The following is a 22,653-nucleotide window of genomic DNA, read 5'->3' as shown; positions in this document are numbered from 1 at the left end:
ATTTCATTCACCTCTTTCCATGCTCACTCCATTCACCCGACATGGGTGTTTCCACACTCTGCCACAAACACTAGCAGCCAATCACATCAATGCTGTCAAACTTAAATCAGCTCTCCTGTCTGCTGTCAGCATTTCAGGCATTCGTGGGAATGGCATACGCTCTACTTACCCCGTGTTGCATCTCGTTTTTTACCTCAAAGCTGATGTCCGACTCCAATCATGATCCTCTTCTGGAGGATCTGGATTCCTGCACCGATTGCTGCTGGGAATTGCACTCATTTCCTCAAGCAGGCAGCATAGAGGCACTCCAATAAACCAGATCTATTTCCTCCCATCTCAACTCCAAGACCACGGCATCTCCGCAGCCCCAGGTTTCCCTCTTGACCAGGCCACCGCCTTAAAGAGGAAGGTGAGCCGGTAACACATATCTCCCCCGGCTAAGGTAAAAATAAATAAATAAATAATTCAAGGTAAAGACATGAATCTAGTCAGTCTCATCTTGCCTTCCTCCGAGTGCGATAAAGCTATTGCCACCGGGGAAAATATCACAGCAATTTGTCTGCATTCCCCAGATATCCAGAGACTTATCTATTGGGCAGTTACTTGTTGTTTCCGGCATTTACCGTGACGTCATCTGCTCCACTTTCCTTTACAGAAGGCAAGAACTAGATGTCCATTTTTTACCCTCATCGGCGACCTTAACCTTAACACGCCAGTAACATATTCTACCTGTACATAAAGCCTTCTCCAGCAAAGCCGCACTTTCCAACATCCGCCTAAACTGGTCCGTACTGGACACCAAACTGTTGGTGATGATAGCTGGAAGCAACCCTACAATTTCCTGCAACACCTGCGAAATCCAGCCTACAATTGCCAGGACTCCTTTCCTGCCCTCACCTTACCTCTGACAAGCAAGGCGCAGGTGCATCTTTTCAACAACATGCCATATGCAATGTTGGGACCGTCCTCATGGTTCTGACGTCAGATTGGCCCACGTGTAGCTCAATGCTTAAATGTGGCCTCCTTGCACTAACAAAGCCTGCTAAACAAAGGAAAGTGCACCGACCCTAATGTCCAGTAGGTGGCACCTGCTTGTCACAGACTCCCCAGGTTTGAAACTCCCATCTCCTATTGTCTGTGAGCGCACCTGAACGTTAGTTTCCGCCATGGCCGGAGGAGATTAATACTGCGGCAGGCCCATTTCAATGCAGTCCCAGAGCTACGTGTTGCTGGAATCATCAGCTTTCGCCTACGCAACTGTGACAAAGATGTTGTCACTAACGGACAGCACCTGGTAAAACACTCACACCTGGTTATCAACACACACACACACACACACACACACCCATTCTTCCCTCTGTATTTGTAGTGAGTGCACGCACTGCAATAAATTAGTTTCAATCCCCATTTACAATTTCACAATATTTCAATAATTGACACATTAGTTAATTATTTTGTTTGTTTAATTTGTTTGTTTGGATCTCACCAATCTTTGAGTTTGTCCTTTCACAGCTTCAGGGTGTGAACCAGAGCTGAAGCTGAGTGCTTCCTTTATAGGAGGGAGGGGGGAGCACACTCAGGTGTGATGATTGTGGGAGATACCATGTTTGATTGAGTGAGAGGTAAATTGTTTATTGTTAAAACTACATAGTTTATTCACGAGATTTCAGTGTGATGGTAAAGTATATTGGCATGGATTAAATTAATGTACATGAATTACAGGAATGGTGAATTCTGGTGTTAAAATGTGGGTTAATTGACTGAGAACAGTTGGTTGGTCTGGAGGGAGGGGCTGAGCATATATAAGCCTGTGGCCACCACTGGCCTCAAGAGAGAGCTGAATCAGTCTGAAGGTGGAAGTCCAACTGAAAAAGAAGTTGCTGGACCAAAACCTGTGTGGTAATATAATTTTATAATGTAACGTTTGCACATACCACAACTGCATTTTCTCCACATCTGCAGCCACTGCAAAATGCCCATCCCGGTCAGTCTGCCCCCGGTGCACCATTACACCCCAGAACCCCCGAGAGGAGAGCTGTCGCAGTTCAAAAAACATTCTAAACAATCATCCCTCTAAACCAATGAATGTTAACTGCCTAGCAGCAGAAGCATCTTCTCACCTGATTCCGTGTTTCTTGATCATCTCCTCACTGGCCTTTTTCAAGGATTTCGGGTCATGGTCCTCCCCTGCAGCTACATACACAGCATAACTCTACAGTCCGCAGTGAAAGATCCCAATACTGTTGTCAGTTGTTAGAGAAAGAGGTCACCAAAAGGGTACGTATCGGTTCATTCAGTCTTCTCCTTCCCGGTATTTCCCACAAGCCCAACTGGTGTAGCCAGAAATAAAAGCTTGGGGAAGAAAGATTAATTTTCTATATGTCCACACCACACTCTGGCCTTCTCAAGCGTTAACAACCTTATTTCATGTGAGCCCTTCTCTTTCTCACTATGTCACCGTTGATAATATCATTAAATTAATAAAGCCAACAGGTCAGGTTGTGCGGCTTTCCAAAACAGACATCACCGATGCTATCAAATCGTTTACATCAACCCATCCCATTAAGTGGGATTCAAAATACTATTTCGCGGCGCACCAGACTTTTCGGGTCAGGAGCAGCCCGTCCATATGCTGGATTCTGTTAAACAAAGTTAGGATCCCTTCCTTGCTTCAACTGCTGGACAATTTCCTACTCATAGATCCCCCTCATGACAGCTCAGGCTTGTCCCTGGCTAATTGAAACACTGTTTTCAGGCTCTCTGCGTCTCCCTGTCAGACAAAAAAAAAAAAAAGATCCCGACACTTGCCTGGAGTTTCTCTGCATCACGCTGGACTCCATTGAAATGAGAGCTTCCCTTCCAGCTGGAAAACTTCAGCGCATACATGATATCACAAAGCCTCTCTGCTCTGCTGAATCCATGGGGTTTGGGGGGGTTCTTTCAAGGGCAGTGGTTGAAGTCGCTGGCCACTTTCCTTGTCCTGTCATGAATTGTCCTTTTTTGTTGTTTGGTCATATGACCTCTTATTCAGTTGGGTCCTCGCCAACTTTTAATCATGCTGTTCATGTCATAAGCATTAAGTTCTATGCAATCTATTCGGGAAGGCAGATCATAATATTTACATCTTTCTTCCCAGCAATACATACAACAATGCATTTCTCTACCTAATACTGTTATGCTTCTTATGTCCCTGCGGTAAGGAAACTATTGATATTCAAAACATCAATCAACTAAAATTCTGTCCCGTCATTCTTTTCTATTCTTTGGAGGTTTCCTATTCTACGCACAGCTTCATCACCTCCCCAAATATTACTTCATCCTGATGGAGTCTAACCGCCAAAGACTGTCATTTTCTTTTGTACACATGGCAATAAATCTTCATGTATACTCAAAAAATGACGAGTCTCTCCTGATTGAAATGCATGGGGCTGCCCAGAGGAGAGAATCAGTCCTCCTCCCTCTGGAGATAGCATCATTTCTCATTGATCAGCTGGAGGCACTGTGGATACAAACTACCCAGCAGAGCTACTGACAGTCCTATCTTTCTACGTGGAGTTTGACTTTGATAGTGATTAATAATCAATAAAGATGACAGCCACCCTGTTTCATTGTATGTGAGCAAATTGCTCTGTTTAACTCAGGGGCGGTCCTGGCTAGATTTACGCCCTGGGCGAACCATCCCTTGACCCTTTGTTTTGCATCATCCTATTAATACCATCTGAACGGTTCCAGTTATGATAACACACCAGTTTTGTACATACAGACACACACACACACACCTGAGGAGTCCTGCAAGGAACATGTGGCTGCAGAGGTAGATGGCTCCTCATCAGACTCCAGGACCATGTCTGTGGCTGCTGTGGAAGTATCTGACTCCTCATTTTGGCCAGTGGGTGCTCCAGCTCCAAAATATTTCAGAAGTGCCTCTGAATTTACAATTAAGATACAATATGTAAGTTAGGTCACACTTACATCACACATGCATCAGTTACCCAATTAAAATGACCATAATGCACATTTTATTAACATTTGTTAACATCCTATGTCAATGTCAATGTCAATGTATATTATGTTATTTAAGTTAGCATACAGTGTATAGCATTAAAAATTCCAGTCAGGACTCTGTGAATTTGCACTTGTTGTGTTGCAAACACAAAGTAGCCTAGGTTGCCTATGGGTGAAATGAGTTGCATGACATGATGCCTCAATTCTAATAGTTGCTAGTTCAGCAAAACTACAAACCAAATACAGTCGTCTTCTGTGGCTAAGTAGCAACATATTAGCAAGAGGCTAATAAATAGCCTATAGGCTACTGTCACTCACGGCACTCATAGAAATCTGTATACCTTTATCTGTTGCCCGTTTCTCCTCTTCTTCTTTTCTTCTCTTTCTGAACTGGGCACCTGATGGCTTCTTTGGTCTTTTACTTTGTTCCATCACTACCTTTTGCCAACACTGTCCGTTCGCCTGTCAAACAACCGGAGTCACGTGATGTAAACAAATTCACGTAGATGCCCGTTGGAGGCAGTTTGTGTTGTGTGGCCTGGGATCATCAGTCTATCCCCCGCCCCCCTCCCCCCGCCTCTTCTGACACACACAACCTGTATGACTCTCAGCAGCAAGTTGACGTGACAATGAGGCCGCCCCAGCGCCCACTCCACTAACTTGACATGGAAATGAGCGGTAGTCTAGCGGTAGTCGCTCGTGCGCCCTCACATAGATTGCGCCCTGGGCGGTCGCCCACATTGCCCATAGCAAAAAACCTTCCCTAGTTTAACTGGAGGAGTTGGCTGTGGTGCGTCTCTGTGTGCGTGATGTGATGCACAAATCTCAGTCCGAGGCCATAAGAACTATCATTCTCATTAATAGGGGATGGGGTGTGGGTGGGTGAAATAATTCATCTTTAATATGTCTCAATCCAAGCATGAAGAAGAACTCAATCAAATTGTGTAATGATACGATAAGGCTGTTATGTTATGACAACACAAATGATCACGTTTTAACGTGATTCGTTTCACGTTACCACAATAAAATGTTCATGTTATAACATTATACTCTTTTGTTTTTTTTGTCTAGTGTGGCAGCAATACTCTTCCATAACATCCGTCAAATTGCAAATGAAGGAAAGGATTCAGAGTGAATTATTGTTGTGTAATGCTCTGCCCTTGTTCCTCTTCTCAGGACTGCCCAGCAGGGTCAGGTGATTTCCGGGCCCAGCAGTGTTCAGCCCACAATGACATCAAGTACCAGGGTGTCACCTATGAGTGGGTCCCTGTGCCTTATGACCCCTCAGCACCCTGTGCACTGCGGTGCCAGGCTAAAGGGAGAAGTCTCACTGTTGAACTGGCCCCAAAGGTGCTGGATGGGACACGATGCCGGGCAGATGACTTTGACATGTGCATCAGTGGAGTGTGTCAGGTAAGGGACTGTATTATAAATCAGTGTCATCTACGTTTGATATGATGAGAAACCTGCATCACTTATCCCATCACCTGTGTGAGTGAAAAGGGGTGCAATGGTGCAAAAATTGGGGTACTTCTGTGACATCCCGTTTCCAGGAGCAGAAGCTCATATTTTACATGTGGTTTTATTTATATTTTATTCATAATTGGATATTGTGTGCTTGTGAGGAATGCGGAACACTGTTCATATATGAAATTTAACCAGAACTAAAAAGCAACAATGACTATTTTTTCTTTGGGACTAAATTAACTTAACTGCAGGTGAACCTGTACCATCTTTAAAATTTCAAAATGGATTTTGAAATTATATCTAGGATAGGGGAATTACAGAAGGCCCAGTTCTGATAGGCACGGTTCGCCACTGATTTACAGAAATGTAGGGGGGTGGGTGCCCCACTCCGCCCCTGACTAAAAGGATATGGAACGTGGAAACTTTGGTCCCTGCAGTGTCATAATCATGTCAGAGGCTCTCTATTTAGTCGAGCTGTGTTTTGGGAGAGGGATTTACTGTGGATGGCTTCCACTCCTGGGCTAGCTGTGGTATTAGAGGCTGTTTGTGACTGCATGACAGGAGGAGGAGCACACGTATCACACTTGACAGATCAATTTCCCAAACAATTATTTATACAGTATATACTCTACTTTGTTGCATGGGTGATGCAGCAGAAAGCATCAATGTAGTAGAAACCTGTTATGAGCTACTGAGTGTTCTCGTGCAACTGTCAAGTGAATTTGAACGTATTTCCATCATCAGCTTTGTTAAAATGGAAAACAAGAATTGATGAGTTTTGGACGGCTTGTTGTTTTTCATTTTGTTGTTACTGTCAGTTCGACCATATTTAATGCTGTATGAAGATCAAAATAACAACCCACACTTGGCAAATTTTGAGTTCTCCAGCTAACAGCCAAACTACCCTGACTTGCACACAGAGGAAACAGTTGGTTTAACTCTTGTAGGAAACATAAACAAAATAATTTATCAGAAAAAATTGAATGGGAAAAGAGCAAAAAAGATGAACAATTCTGGCTGAAAAAAGGGAGTAGAGAAGTAAACAACAGAGATGACTGTGCGCAAAGAAATGGGCATATCCTCTCTGCTTCCTCAACAGCAGCCAAGATAATGAGGTTTCCTCCTCACCACATCGATTAACAACATGCTCTGCACAACACACAGCACCAGCTCACAACACAGCTTACAATCTGACACTTGAAATGGCAAAATATCCTTTAATGATATCTTAATACAGAAGTTGCAAGCGGCTTACACCTCTCCATCATCCTGAAGTATCAGACTACAATGGTATGGTAAAATGATAAAGCCACAAAGCTTTTCTCTGCTTGTTTCTTCTCAACACTGTAAATTATTTTAAGAATACAATTATCAATTATCAGTGTTTAAATCCCTCCGTGGTTCCACCCTCACAGTACCACTGTACATGTGCCATTACCAACATTACCTGTAATCCTACAATGTTGTTTATGTTATTCAATTCAGACTGCTGGAGGTGTTTGCTCCGTGCACCAGTGGGGCCAGCAGCAGAGCTGCAGCACAACAGGAGTCACATTGAACTTATAGCATTGAGAGAGTTGAGACAGCTGACTGACAAGACGGTGGCAAAGGGTCGAAGGTTGAGGGTGTCGTCTCTGTACAGATTGTAAAGCCCTCTGAGGCAAACTGTGATTTGTGAATTTGGGCTATACAAATAAAATTTGATTTGATTTGATTTGAAAGGATTTGTTGCAAAGCGAAAAGCAAAAGCGCCTGTTGGCAATATGTCGGATTTAAACCCAGTCATGATAGAGAACCTGATAATGAGGGAAGTAGAGTTAAGTTGAGTTGTTACCTCTTTGAGAAGTTGGAGGTTGTGCAGCCTGTGTGCACCTTCTTGGTCATTACTCCCACTGACTGTATAAAACTACTCCCTGACAAATTTAAAATGGATTCGCAGTCAACAAACGCTGAAATGCCACAGTTTTGTTCTGTAGACGCAATTTTGATGAATGACAGTGGTGCTAACACTGTGACGAGTCTACAGGACTCACTGTTTCACAATTTGAGCCCAATGAATTGTGGCATTGACATCTTGGAATATGCCCGTGCCATCAAGGCAGAAAAAAGTCCATTGATGGAAAAACCTGGGGTCCGTTTCACAAAGCAGGTTCAACAAACTCTGAGTCTAACCTTGAACTCTGAGTTGATCTACTCTGAGATAGGAAACTCTGAGTTTTCGGATCCAGAACAGCTGATTTGAGTTAGTTTGATCAACTCGGAGTAGTTTCACCTGGAGTTAAGCGCGTGCGCCACAAGTATAAAAAGACAGCATCAATGGAGCCTCGATTCGACGAGTCACCATGGCAACGGGGAAGAGGAGGGCTACGTTTTTCACCCCACTGGGCGTTTCAGGGCGAGGCACACTTTTCTGACCGCTCTGCATACAGTTGCCTTGCTCAAGTGCTCTGCATCGGAAATGCAAGAACATCTATGCGCGGTCAGATAATCATCTTCCGACGAATATTTAATTCTCTGCGCAGTAATGCTGCACCTTCATCCACGGGATCATTATCAAAAGGACATGCCATGGTAATGAAAATAGTCGCCACCTAATATAACGTCTAATGTCGGCCTACTGACTGATTTTTGCAATGATTTTCTCAAAAAACAGACGGCAGAACTATATTACGCCGAAACTCGCCTGCTGACTGAATGAATGAGGAAATCAAATACAGTGTGTGGCTGAAAGAGTGCGGAGACAGAGAGAAACTCGAGGTTTGTTGAGAAAAACCTGGTCCCGACCAGGTTAGAGTCATAGAGTATGTTACCATGGTAACTGACCGAGAGCTTAAGTTACCTCTCTCTGTGAAACAGGCTAGAGTTACCCCCTTTCTCTGGTTTGAGTTACCTCCCTTTGTGAAACGGAAAACTCAGAGTTTCCCTCATTTCAGGGTTAACAGACTCAGAGTTTTCACTAAACCTGCTTTGTGAAACGGACCCCTGGTCGTTCAGTATATTCAGATAATCAGCTGACCTCATTTTCTAGGCACGTAATGTTGCTGAACCAAAACCGGACCAACTGAAGCAACCCCAGATCATAACACTACTCTCACAGGCTTGTATGGTAGGCACTAAGCATGATGGGTGCATCACTTCACCCGCCTCTCTTCCTACCCTGATGCGCCCATCACTCTGGTCAGGGGCGCAACTACCTACTTTCTGAGGGGTATGCAGACATATTATAGGCGCCCCCCCCCCCCCCCCCCCACCACCCTTTTTTTTCTATTTTCTTCAATGTTTCACACACTTTTATTTTTCATATTTCAGCAGGTGATCAGCAACAACAAAAAACAATGTAATAACATGTAGCAGTGGGTCTGTATTGCAAATATGACATTATGGCATCTAAACAACAGTTTTTATATGTTTCAGTGTTACCACTACATTGTTACATGGCGTGCCCTTGCACTCGCCCATTTATCAAGAATGGCATCAAATGAAATAGACCGTGCCACACTGTTTTCAATTGAGATCACTGCTAATTGGGTCAGGCGATCATTGCTCATACTCGAACGAAGGTATGTTTTGATAAGCTTCAGCTTACTCTTTTGAAAGGTAACACTCTGAAGTTTTTCCCCAAACTGAAATAATCACTGTAAGTGCTACTACCATTGAGTAATCTAAGTTGGAACACACTGAAGTAGAATGTTTTTATTCTCGCCTGAATTTTTTTTTTGCAATCAGATGCCTGCTCCTCCTCCTCGTCCTCCTCCTCCTCTTCCTCCTCCTTCCCATCATTATTCATACCTTTCATACATTTCCAAATGTTTTTAAATTAACTCAATAATATCTCATAAGAAACAAATCTCTATCTGTCACTAAATGAAATCATATTCCTGGCATCTAAATACTAAGTAACGTTTTGAAAGAATAAAGAACGTGTTTCAGTATCAGATCCTTCCTCCTCTCCTGTCTCCGTGCTGCTGTCCTCCTGCTGTGAGCCTGCACGTTAGAGGGAGGGGCTGCTTGTCTCAGTCAGCAGCGGTATACGAGAGTTTGCAAGGTATTAGATTTGTGACAAACTATAGGATTAACGATTAGATGACACACAGACAGCTTTCTTTTTAGCTTGTTTAACGTTAGCTGCTCTGCCCCGTGCTGCGACTGTGAATGCGGAGACGGAGCAGATTAAAATATCGTGCTCTACATGTTCACGTTAATGCATGTTGAACAGGTGTACTGATAAAGTTTTGGTAAAGGTTTTATTACACTTTACTAAATAGGAGCATTGACAGGAGCATCACTACAAACATGTTCCTTTATTTTTCTTGACATGATCTGTAATCAGTACACAGTTGCAACAAGACAACAGTAACCTGTCGTTTTACTAGTAGTAGCTTTAGCTAACCTGAATATTTACAAGCCTCCTCTTGATACACTGACATAACTTACCCACTGTCTTTCAACCACTTAGAAAAACTTTTTTTCATTCCCTCAAAATCTTTATCCTTCTCCCTCTTTCTGTTTTGTGCCCCCGAGAGCTTTCTCTTCTGCCTCTCCATCTCTGCCCCCCGTCTGTCATGTAAACAACACGATTCAAAATGGGAAAAAAAAAAAAAAAAAAACGCGCTCCAGCGCGTGCTCGAGGGGGCGCGCACTGGAACGGCTATAGTGTGTTGTGTGTGGGAGGGGGCGTGAGGAGGGGAGGTGAGGGAGCGGAGGGGCGCCTAATGACATGCCTCTCTGTTACTGATCATATCATTGATTTACACATGCACAAACAGCTGTTAAATACATAAAATGCCGACTCAAATTTTTTTTCCCCCCATCGCTTTGGCGCCCCCTCTAGCGCGGCGCCCCTATGCGCCGCATATAGTGCATACCCACTTTTTGCGCCACTGACTCTGGTACAGGGTAAATCTGGACTCATCAGTCCACATGATCTTTTTCCATGGCTCCAGTCCAATCTTTATGCTCCCTAGCAAATTGAAGCCTTTTTTTCCCGATAAGCCCCACTGATAAGTGGTTTTCTTAAGGCTACACAGCTGTTCAGTCCCAACCCCGTGAGTTCTCTTCACATTGTGTGTGTGGAAATGCTCTTACTTTCACTATTACACATAGTTGTGAGTTCTATTGTTGATTTTTTTACCATTGATTTCACCAAATGTTAAGTGATCTGCGATCAGGATCGTTCAAGATTTTTTTAAGAACATATTTCTTCCTGGAAGATGATGGTTCACCACTATCCTTCCAGGTTTTAATAATGCGTTGGACAGTTCTTAACCCAATTTGAGTAGTTTCAGCAATCTCTTTAGTTGTTTTCTTTACTTGATGCAGGCCAATAATTTGACCCTTCTGTAACAGAGTAACATCTTTTGCACAACCACAATATGTGTCTTCTGACATGGTTATTTAAGAAATAAGTAGCTTCTCACTACATCAGGGTTAAATAACTTAAGGGTTTCATACTTGTATTCATAGGATAATCAGCAGATGGCTTGATCATGAAATTAACATGATTAATAGCAGATAAGATACTGGTGGGTGAAATAATACATCTTTAATGACAAAAATATGAATTAGCCTACATTACCAGCAGCAATCCTCCAGCAGCACAAACTGTAAGTGCTGTGCACTTTTACGCATGAGGTACATCTGCTTAACTTCAGTGATTTTAAATCTCTCGACAGGCTGACAGGATCAGTCAGAATCTAATGTTAATTAATGTTCCTCTAAACATCCAAAACGTCACACACACAGTCCAGGTTAATAAAATAGCCATCATCCTGATAAATCCTAAACTCCAGAGGTGTCTAAACATGTTTATTTCAGAATGTGCCATGAGATTTGCTGCAGTGACATTACTGAGGCGATAATATTCTAGTCTAGCAAACAAGCGACTAGTCTATTGTAGTCTATGCATTTGAAAAAAAAGAGAGAAAAAGAGAAAGCCGTCAGCTCAGTCGGTGACTGACGCCTCATATATCCATGTCTGCTAGTATGTTTACTCTCCGACGATCACCATTCGTTGTATGAGCTAGTATGCTTTTAACATGACGTTGCATAGATAACCCCTGGCTATGAGTTTCTATAAAAATGTGAAATTGGTTATGTTTGAGTTTGAGTCATCTTCATTATGTTATTGACCTGCATGTATTTTGCCAAAGGCTACCCAAATAAAATAGGTTAGAGAACAGTAGCCTACTGACACATTGACAAAGTTGTTAAGAATTGTATTTTAAGACTTTTTGACTAATTTACGCTAGCAGTTTCCTTCTCCTCACAGTCTTTCTGTGAAGCTAGGCTAGGCTGTTCCTTAAGTAACCACCAAAACTGACCCCATGTATTAATGTCACACCACCATGTAACACTGTCTATTTCCTTGCTTCGTTGTGTGTCTGGGGCTTGTTTTCTTAAAGCATGAAGCCTTGTTTACCCTAAGGCGTCAGAGTGTTTGACTTCGCTGTTCTCTGCTGAGATGATCCACTAATGTATGAGTAAACAGCTATGACAGGTGAGCAGATGCAGATACAGCAAGAGAGTTGGTGGCATCATTGAAGCATGTACTGTACTGGAGAGTTCACTTCATAGGAGCACAGGATGAAAAGGCAACAAAGAGGAAAGTATAAATCCAGTAAAGCAATCAAGCAATACTATTTAAGATCAAGTATGGCATAGTTTATCCTGTTTGTCTAATAGTGTAAAGAACTTTAAAGTTATTGCTACATTACCTTGCAGATTTGGATATTCAGAAGTGTTGCAAGAACATTAGTCCAGAGCTTTTTTGGTGGTTACAGACCATCTGTTCAGTGATTTATATGAATCTGGTATTATGCCAATTGACATCTGTTCCCACCAGTTGAAGAAACAACTGACCAACCAAAGCTGTTTAAACAGGATTAAGAATAGGATAACCAGTGTCCTATTCAGCTGTAGAGCCACCAACATCTGTAAAAAATAGTGACAGAAAAAAGGCCACCAAAATGGCAACTGGTGTAAAGTAGCAACATGAGTTTTATAAACTGACTTATAGAAAAAACAACTCTAAGAATGACATATTTCTTGGATCATTGTGATAAATCATGACCTAACTGCTTCCAGAAACTCATAATTCAGAGTCTGTGTCAATTGAAAAATGGCAGGGGTGGAACGAGTACATCACTTGCTTTTGATAGGGCAGTGGTTCTCAACCTTTTTGTGGGCCAGTGCCCACATATCCATTATTCAGGTTACTCCCCTCCATTTTGGCTAGGGTTGTTTGGCTCGCACTCTGCCCCTTGATTTGAACTTAGATTGAGTGTTTGAATAATGTGTCAGAATCTGCCTGAGTAAAGATTTTAGTTTTTGGTGCATCATGAAACTGATACCCTACAAACAATCAGTCCAGACCCACACAGGTCCTTCACATCATCAGTGGGAGATGGATGATGGCACTGGGCATGGTATGGAAGAAATGGTGTAGTCCAGGATGTAACAGTGCAGAAAGGGGTGCTGTTGCTGTGATTGTGTAGCAGGAACTTTGTCAGTGACGAAATGAGGCCAATTCCTCTGCTAGTGCATGTGTATGTATTAATATAACAGCACAAAGCAGCACGAAATCCAGCTGTATACAAGGAGAAGAGAAGCACATACAATTCCTAGGAGTAAAGAAGACGAGACCAGTGTTGTGTATGTCTATGTGTGTATGTCACCTTGTTTGTTAGCCTGTCACAGTAACTCAGCATGACAAACCTTAGCATATCTACATCAGGCTGTGTGTCTGTATGTGTGCGTGTGACAGCAGTGGTAAATTAAATCAATCGCTGGTCAGCCACCTTTTCTTACAAAAATACTTTATTTTTGGCAAAGAAACTATTCAGTCACAAGAAATCATAGTACTAATGAATAACTAATAACTTTATTGTTTTGTGGAAAAGTTTTAATCATTATTATTTCTTAAGTACAACAAAATGCTAAAAACATATTCAAAGGATTCAATATAAAAAGAAAGCCTAAGATTTGAGGTCCTTTCTGTAGCACACCTACATTGTTCCACCAATTCAACATTAGTTAACCAACACAATAATTTAGAGGAGACAATACTGGGAAGCAAATATTTTTATTTTACATTTTATATTGTGTCATTATTCATAATTGTATATACAGTATATAGTATAATTGTACTATATGTCCATACTGGACCACTGGTTCATGCCAGATGTGCAGATGTTGTCCGTTTCACCACCCCAGCATCACAGTGTAGGCAGACATTTTATTGCACCTGTAACCACAGCTTATGGAGATGTCATGGGGTACTGCAGTTTGTGTACATCACTGCAGCAAGGTGAGAAGGTTAAAGGGGAATTGCCGTTTTTTACAACCTGGACCTTATTTCTAGCAAAAATACGATCATTTACTCACTGATCATCATTTGGAGTCGTTCGGACGAAATTAGATCCAGTGGAGCGCCGCGTATATCCATATAATGCGAGTGATCGGGGCACTGAAGCGCTGCCTCTATATAACGCATTATCTGCCGCGAAACTAGTTCATTTCACCAATATTTTGTTATGATACGCTAGTGCAAGTCCGGGTTGCCTGTTATCAACATCCGGGGTCTGTAGGTTGACCTAGCCGTTTAGCCTAGCCGCAGCCGTTTGTTGTTTCACTCCACTGGATCTAATTTCATCCGAACAACTCCAAATGACACCAAAGTTATCTGGGTGAGTAAATGATCGTATTTTATGCTAGAAATAAGGTCCAGGTTGTAAAAAACGGCAATTCCCCTTTAACCACTGGAGCTCAGCAAAAGTTTTGATTATCAGGGCGTTACAACATTGGCATTATGTAAACATTTTGTCGTTGAATGTAATTCAGAGTTTTGCATAGTCATACAATATTACTGTAACTATGACCATATGGATCTGTCAGTATAATCGTTGATGCAACAACAAGAGAAACATTCACAAAGCTTGCCATTGATCAATTTCATCTCATGGGGATTTTGGAAACACTGCCAACACAATGATGATGGGATGCTACTTTGTATCGCTCAGGACTGTGTACAAGCATCCTGTAACCTAAAATGAAAAAAATACACGATAAACTGTTTATACATTATTTACATTCTTTATTTTGTTGTTTGTGTTTTTTTTAATTTTATATGCAAGTTGAATTTTAACATAGGGCTGCTGTGGGAGAAAGATGATCAGTTTATGCCATGCCCCTATTAAAAACTAGACAGCTAAAAATGTAAAGTCGTCCAATAAAAACATGCGGTAAGTTAACGAAAGTAAGTTAAAGGAAACAGCACAAATGACAAACAAAACAAATGACAAATGTTAGGCCACAACTGCCAGAAAGAGAAAGTGCTAGTCATAGTGCTAGCACTGCAAGCCACCAACTCACATCAAAACAAACATACAGCAACTATATTTTACTTTTAACATCCAAAAAGTGATAAAATAAAATATTCCTGTTCAAATAGTGCCATAGGCAACAATGTAAGAAGGAAAATTTCAGCAGGAGAAGCTGTCACAATGCTCTCACACTACTGCTGTTGAATAAACAGAGGCACTTCATTCCACAAAATTGCGTTAAATGGTGTATCGTACACTCAAACGGAGGGCAGGAAATAGTAAATGCTTATGTGAATGTTAACATTACAACCTTAAAGTTTAAAGACAAAGTTCTGGGTTCTCAACCTAATGTGGCCATGGTTGTGAGCTTCCAGTTTCCAGAGGAGAATGTTAATGTCCCAAATGTCATGGCAGTCTATATCAATATTTTATTTAGATATGTCATTGTGAACCAGAAATGTCAACAGGTGCCAAAGTCCTATGTGGAATCCTATGTGGACCATGAATTGTTGAAGAAAAGAAACTCAATCTAACATTTCATCCTCCACCACATGTGCCTTGTTGGCCAATATCTCCAAAACAATTCACAGTATTTCATAATTATATGAGCTGCATTTAGAGCTGCAACAATTAATCAATTTATTAATTACTTGTCAACTATTAAATTGAACAACTGTTTTGATAATCCATTAATCGATTTGAGTAATTATTTAAGAAAGAAAAGTCAAACTTCCCTGATTCCAGCTTCTTAAATGTGATCTTTGGCTTTGAATAACTTTGGGTTGTGGATAAAACCAGATATTTGAGCATGTCATTTTGGGCTTTCACCATTTCCCCCTTTTTTCAGTTTTTTGACATTTAATCGAGAAAATAATAGACAGATTTATTGACGATGAAAATAATTGTAAGTTGCAACCCTATTGTTATTTGATAAATGTTGATAAATGATTTGCTGAACTAAATAACTTTATCTAAAACGACTTTTTTGTGTCAGCTAATCAATCAATGAATGACCTCGCTGTGACCAGTGCAACATATGATCCTACTTTACTTTCTGTACTGCATATTCAGCCCTCTCGTATTTCCGTCTCTTCATCCATTGGTCAGCCCCATGTCTCTTTCTGAGTGTATATTTATGATGTGTGTGCAGGAGGTGGGCTGTGATCGCCAGCTGGCCAGTGGTGCCAGTGGTGCCAGAGAAGATAACTGCGGCGTCTGTGGCGGTGATGGCTCCACATGCCGGCTGGTACGAGGGCAGGCCTTACCCCACCTTACACCGGAACAATGTAGGTATCTGACTGCCATCTTTGCATTGCTTCTGTCCCCGCTTGTGTCCAGTATAGGTCTTCATTCACTTTGGTTCCACTTCTAAGCTTCATGTTCTCCAAGCTAATCCTTATTACTTAACACACTGGGCTTTAAATCTGAATAACACTCCAAATGTTACTAAGTTTGTCACCCTCTACAAATAACCCATCCCATGAGCTTTCTAGGTCATTGTCGGGCATTCACCCTCTGCTCAGGCCTAGTATCTCTCTGTTGGTTTCATAACTGTAGACAAAACATCAGCAGCCTTCTTCTGAGTCGGGCTCTATGGGGAGGTACAGAACAAAGCTGGAGATGTGTCTGCTGGGATTTGGGGCTGTCACCTGTCTTGGCTGCATGTCAGTCTTTGTTGAGTTGGCCGCAGACCTCCAGGAACTATCTCAGCTTTGGCCGGCTCTTTTCTCATTGCCTCCAGTGACAAAACTGGACTATTAAAATGCCATCTGGCCACAGCAACCCACCCACTAGCAGATGGAGCTACAGCATTTACACATCAATGCTTTGTTTTCTCACAGATTTATAAATGTAACACCCAGAGATTAAATTCACAACTGTGTTTTGGCCAATCATCATCTTTTCATGAGTTGGGGTTGGTAAAACGTGACCAGAATTTTAGTTTAAAACATAAAAAAATGAACTAACATTATCTACTGAGTGTGAAGAAACAACAGTGTTGATGTTATATCAAAGATGTCTATGTACTGTGCTGCAGAAATGTCTACTGAAGTTAGCATACTAACCAGCTAGCCGACTCTAAACCGGTCTAGTGACCAGCAATGTTCAGCTCGGTCAAGCTGAGCGCCGTTACCCGCCATTACCCGCCGTTACTCCCCCTGTCATCCGAGGCCTCGGTCCAGGCAGACTCCTTTCAGCTACGTAGCTCAAGGGCCAACTAGGCTATTTGCTAATGGCAGCTATTCACTACAGCCAAAGATAGCTACAGTAAAAAGTGTATTGAGCAGCAGTTAGTTTTTATGCTACCCCCTATAGTTTTAGTGCTACCTCCAAACTATGGCCATTTCTTACAAATGACACCTTCAATCAGACTCTTACATATATAACAAACCTGAAAACTGTTCAGCATTGATCATTCAGTCTGTTTCAGTAGGTTGTATGAAAATATATAAAATAAAATCAGTATTCATTACTTGTTGTAGTTAACTGGCATATTGTTAAATAAACAAACCCAAAAATAAACCTACAAATAAATCTAAAGTGCATTCAGAAAGTATTCAGACCCCTTCACTTTTTTCATATTTGTTATGTTACAGCTTTATGCTAAAATCATTTAAAACTATTTTTTTCCCCTAATCTGCACTCAGTACACCATAATGACAAAGCGGAAACAAAATTTTAGACATGTTTTAAAAAAGGAAATGGTGTAGAGCCAGGAAATTTTTATTTTCACAAAACCAGGTGATAGAAAGACAAACCAAGACTGTTTTGAGTCTTACTTTGTTTATGTCGAGTTTGAGTGAGGTGTTTTTTTTTACAATGAATTAACAAGGCAAATTAAACTCATCAGGTTTAAAAATATTTCTCTTGACATTTTGAGTTTATTTAATTTACTTATTAGACTCGCGGGTTTTACATCTCCCAGCTGAAACAGAACTGGCGCAATCAGATATTGTCTCTTGCGGTACAACGTGGTATTATGAGCATGCACACGGTTAATGGCACACTCAATAGGACAAAAATTCAATGAATTTAGTATAAAGCTTTTGTTAACTTTATCATTTTATTTATATTTTATTGTTGTACCATTTTCAACAACTTCAAGACAGACTGTAAAACATATCACTGCAGGTAATAAGTTGTTCAGTTCCCCAAGCCTAATAACAAATGTCCCCTAATGGCTGGTATAAGGCTGCCTTTGTACCACTTAAGTAATATGATAGACTTGGGCCCTACACAGTGGAAAGAGTCTCTGTATTGTTGCTGGAGAGCTCTGGTCTGTAGCACTGGGTTTGTCTGTGACTGCCAGTTGCACCTAAGTCATCTTTTCTCATCCAAGAATCCATTTCCCCTGCTCCGAAGTCTAAAAATAGTCCTCAGAAGTGTGAAAATAAAGACGCACTGGAACTTGTTGCAGTATGCAGGAGAAGGCATTTTTACTGCACCGTGCTCAGCCTTTTGAGAGCTCGGTGTTACGTTTTAAGGGATACTAAATGGAGGACCCAAACGCAGACACACATAGGCACACACAAGAGGCAGTATAGGGGGAAACAAAGGCGAGCTTTTATTAATAAAGGCTGAATTACAAACAAACGAGGAATACAGACAAACTTAAATGAGACACAAAGACAAACACAGTAACAACTAAAGGCTAACACGAAGTACAAACAAAAGCGAAGTACAAATCAAAAGAAACAAAAACCAAAACTAGAAACATACCAAACTGGAGACACGAGGAAACACTGAGGACGAAGCTGGGAGGCAAACACGGGGAAAGACAAACCAAGACGGAGGATGACGGACGAAAACGGATACAGGCTAACGCAGGCTACGAGCTAACAAGAAGGCTAACACAAAGAAGGTCGGGAAGACACGGAAACAGGAGCGGGACATCAAAGGACAGGACATGGCGCTACATGGACCAAGACAGAGGGAGAACGAAATGGAGGACCCAAGTGCAGACACACAAGCACACACACAGGAGGCAGGATAAGGGGAACGAAAAGTGAGCTTAATTTAAATGAAGCTAAAAGTACCAAACAAGACATATACGGTAGGTACTACTTCAAAGTGGCCATTTCACTCGTGGGGAGCGAGATTCACGCAACGCGTGAAATGTAAGTGACAACTGTAGCCACTAGGTGGAAGCATAGTACTGAATTGCAGCTCAAACGATTTTGGGACAATTCCACATTTGACCACAATGTAGCTGCAATGGAGAGTGGCGCTGTTTTAGGCTACAGGTAGAGTGAATGGAGAGGGGGACTGCTAAACCGTATCAGATTGATTCAGACTGATTGTTTCACAGCGGTGGGACACCTCAATTATCTGGGTGACCTTGGATAATCACTTGTGCTTTCTTTGTTTTACAGTAGAGCTAAAATATGGACATTAGTTGTTTTTTAAGGAACATTTGTTTACTGGTAAAATTGCCGACCTGAATTATTGTCCCAGTCCGCCCCCGTGAGCCTATATCACTGTTTACTGGTAAAATTGCCGACCTGAATTATTGTCCCAGTCCGCCCCGTGAGCCTTTATCACGGCCTGACTGGATGTTGCTTAAATATAAGAATAACCTATAATAATATCTGATACCCTAAAGACATCTGAGGTTGTGATTTTGCTCGCTCGCTGCAGCCACGGCTAAGCGGAGGCAGAAACAATTACGCACAGCCTACAGAAGTTTCAACGTCCATATAAGCATTTAAGAAATGATTCTTATCAGTTCCATAATTCAGAGAGGATTTTTACTCAATGAAAAAATGTATAAAGATCAGTTTTTAGGTTGAAGACACGACAGCAGCACGTATGTCCAGACGCTGATGTGTGTCAGCTGGGGCAGCGGGTCGGTGATCAATAAGACACATGAGAGCATTATGACTGATGTATAGCTCCCCTGGTAGAGCAGCTCCCTCAGTAAGCAGAATCATCGCTAGTATGGGTTCGAATCTCAGTATAGGTTGTACCTAATAAATGAGCAAATGAGCATTAATTCTCCGCCGGGCCGCGGCACCAGCTTTCCTGCTTGTGTACATAAAATACATTAAATTCTGACACCACAACTGTAGCGTACTGAATATCAATAGATGATAACCAGAAAAAAAAACGTTGTATTGATCTGATTCACCGGCTTCATGGACGTCGGAACTATTTTCTGAGAGGGGGGGCGGGATTTTTGTTGGGAGGGGCGGGGGAAGCACGCACTTTTATCAATGATTAAGGATTTGATTTGAAGTTATTTTATAATGGCGTGCAGTTATAAGAGAACTAGAATGGATGAACACGGCATCTTTATTGTTAAGAAAATGAAACTTTGATCACTAAATCAAGCCATTTAAGGAACACAACAGCATTATTTGTACCCTTGAATGAAAAAAAGAAAAGTCTGCGCTCCTGACTCAGGGCTTTCATGCATATCCAAAAGTGGACCTTCTCTCAGTTGACCTACTGATGAAGATTTTAAGCAGGGTCGAGACATCGCTTTCATCCATAAGGTCACTGCGAACGTTCATAACGGTCAAATGTGTTAGTCTCTCCTGCGTCATGGTGCGCAGCCAGGTTTTCAGCCTGCGCAAGGCTGAGAAAGAGCGCTTGGATGCTGCGACAGATATTGGCAGGGCAGCTGCAGACACAGCTTAATGAGCTTCTCCACCTCCGACAGCATGGAGCAGGTTTGGGGCGGCAAGGTATGCAGGATGGACACATCCTGGATGGTGCTTACTTCTCGTCCCCTACACACATTCCTCAGTATGTCCAGCTCAAGGCTTAGCCGCTCTCGTGGAAAGGGGGTCAGTTCCGAGGAACCCACATCCACTCGTTTCCCCTGAGCCGCCTCAAGAACTGCCTGCTCTCGCCCTGCAGCTATGCAGAGTCCTTCCTGATCAAAACGCTGCTCCGCCTCAGAGCGCACCAGGTCCAGATGTAGCCTGACTCCTATGCCAGATGCCTAGGCTACTGTATGTAGTCAGGCAGGCTGCATGTCACATCAAAAGCATAGATCTATGCATTAATTATATGTCAGAGATAAATGTATGTCAGATTCTTTATTTTTTTAAAGCGTAATGCCGTGGGTAGGGAGGCTGATGGGGTGCGTGGGGGGGGGATGGGACCCCCGCACCCCTAGTTCCGACGTCTATGACCGGCTTTCTTTCATTCAGTTGTGGTGTCAGAATTTAACACAAATATTTGTGCTTTCTATTCCTTATATGTGATGTCTGTGGGAATAAAAAGCACTGATAATTACATTATTACATTATGTCATTTTTAGTAGTTAAAGTCACTGGATATAAAAACGATTAATCAAAATCAGTTCAATGTAAAATGTATTGTAGGCTAATTATCAGTGCTTTTTATTCCCACAGACATCACATTTACATGTCAGGATCTGGTTATTATAGATTCAATATTTATCATCACAGTAACAGAGTTACATACATTGGCAGCTGTAAACACTCATAAAAACATTAGAAAAATAGGCTACATACGTGGGTTTGTTGCCTACCTGTTTACTAAACATATAAGGAGTAGTTAAAGTTTATAATCATCAGAGAACGTTACAGACATTGTTTTTGGTACGTCTGTTTACCAGATATATTCGTACGTGTGTGAATGTGTAAATGAGAGGCTTTAACTTAAAGCACTTTGTAGAAGGAGCTTTATAAGGTTCACTCCATGACTTCGACGTACGATTCAGCGCTCAGTGAAGCGTCTATGTATATAAATATGTATATCTATGGCTAGTTCCCGATATATCTAACACAGCAAGAGAGGCGGGACTTGAGGCAGAACAGCCAATCATCAGCCGGTCACACTGAAAGCCGGTGTCATGTTTGAAGCAACAACAGGAGAGGGAGGGGGAGAGGGAGGGGGAGAGGAGGCATCCACAGCGCAGACAGAGAGCGGCCAGAGAAACTGAGCGACTGTAGTAAGATTTGAGCAGGAGGGAATGCAAATGTTAAGGCATCTGGAACAAGTTCGCTTAACTGGAAAGACCACATCCATCCCCCACACTTTTGAAAAGCTTGCTACGCCAGTTTTTTTCTGGTTATCATCTATTGATATTCGGTACGCTACAGTTGTGGTGTCAGAATTTAACACAAATATTTGCGCTTTCTATTCTACACAAGCAGGAAAGCCGCGGCCCGGCAGAGAATTAATGCTCATTTGCTCATTTATTTGCTCAAACTTGGAGCCATATGTGATCATAATGATGATGAGAAAAGAAAACACATTAACTAAAGGTACAACCTATACTGAGATTCGAACCCATACTAGCGATGATTCTGCTTACTGAGGGAGCTGCTCTACCAGGGGAGCTATACATCAGTCATAATGCTCTCATGTGTCTTATTGACCACCGACCCGCTGCCCCAGCTGACACACATCAGCGTCTGGACATACGTGCTGCTGTCGTGTCTTCAACCTAAAAACTGATCTTTATACATTTTTTCGTTGAGTAAAAATCCTCTCTGAATTATGGAACTGATAAGGATATTTCTTAAATGCTTGTATGGACGTTGAAACTTCTGTAGGCTGTGCGTAATTGTTTCCGCCTCCGCTTAGCCGTGGCTGCAGCGAGCGAGCGAGCGAGCGAAATCACAACCTCAGATGTCTTTAGGGTCTTTGACGTGTGCACAAAAAAAGACCACAGTTAAACATAAAAGCAAAACGAAAACAGATAAACATAAAATGGGAATATCACAGATAAATACAAAATACAAAGAATAAGACCTTAAAAGACATTTAAAAGGCTTCATAATGAGTTGTTGATGATGTTGATGGCGGATGAGATGAATGATTTTTTTCACTAAGTTTGTCCTTGCTAGAGGGACCCTGTAGCGACAGGCTGAAGGAAGGAGTT

General features: G+C 41.9%; 1 protein-coding gene across 2 annotated transcripts in view; it reads left to right on the top strand.

The window, feature by feature from the left end:
* Positions 1–22,653, top strand: part of adamtsl3 (ADAMTS-like 3) — a 432,074-nt gene that overhangs the window by 237,215 nt on the left and 172,206 nt on the right. For both annotated transcript variants that reach the window (XM_084353771.1, XM_084353770.1), the window contains 2 exons: positions 5,182–5,418; positions 15,943–16,078. In XM_084353771.1, coding sequence (XP_084209897.1) covers positions 5,182–5,418; positions 15,943–16,078 — 373 coding nt within the window. The remainder of the gene's footprint in view (positions 1–5,181; positions 5,419–15,942; positions 16,079–22,653) is intronic.

This window comes from Pagrus pagrus (genome assembly GCF_965226575.1).
Source record: "Pagrus pagrus genome assembly, chromosome: 1".
NCBI classification, from domain to species: Eukaryota; Metazoa; Chordata; class Actinopteri; order Spariformes; family Sparidae; genus Pagrus; species Pagrus pagrus.
The sequence above is the reverse complement of the archived record's forward strand: the minus strand, read 5'-3'. Positions and strand labels throughout refer to the sequence as shown.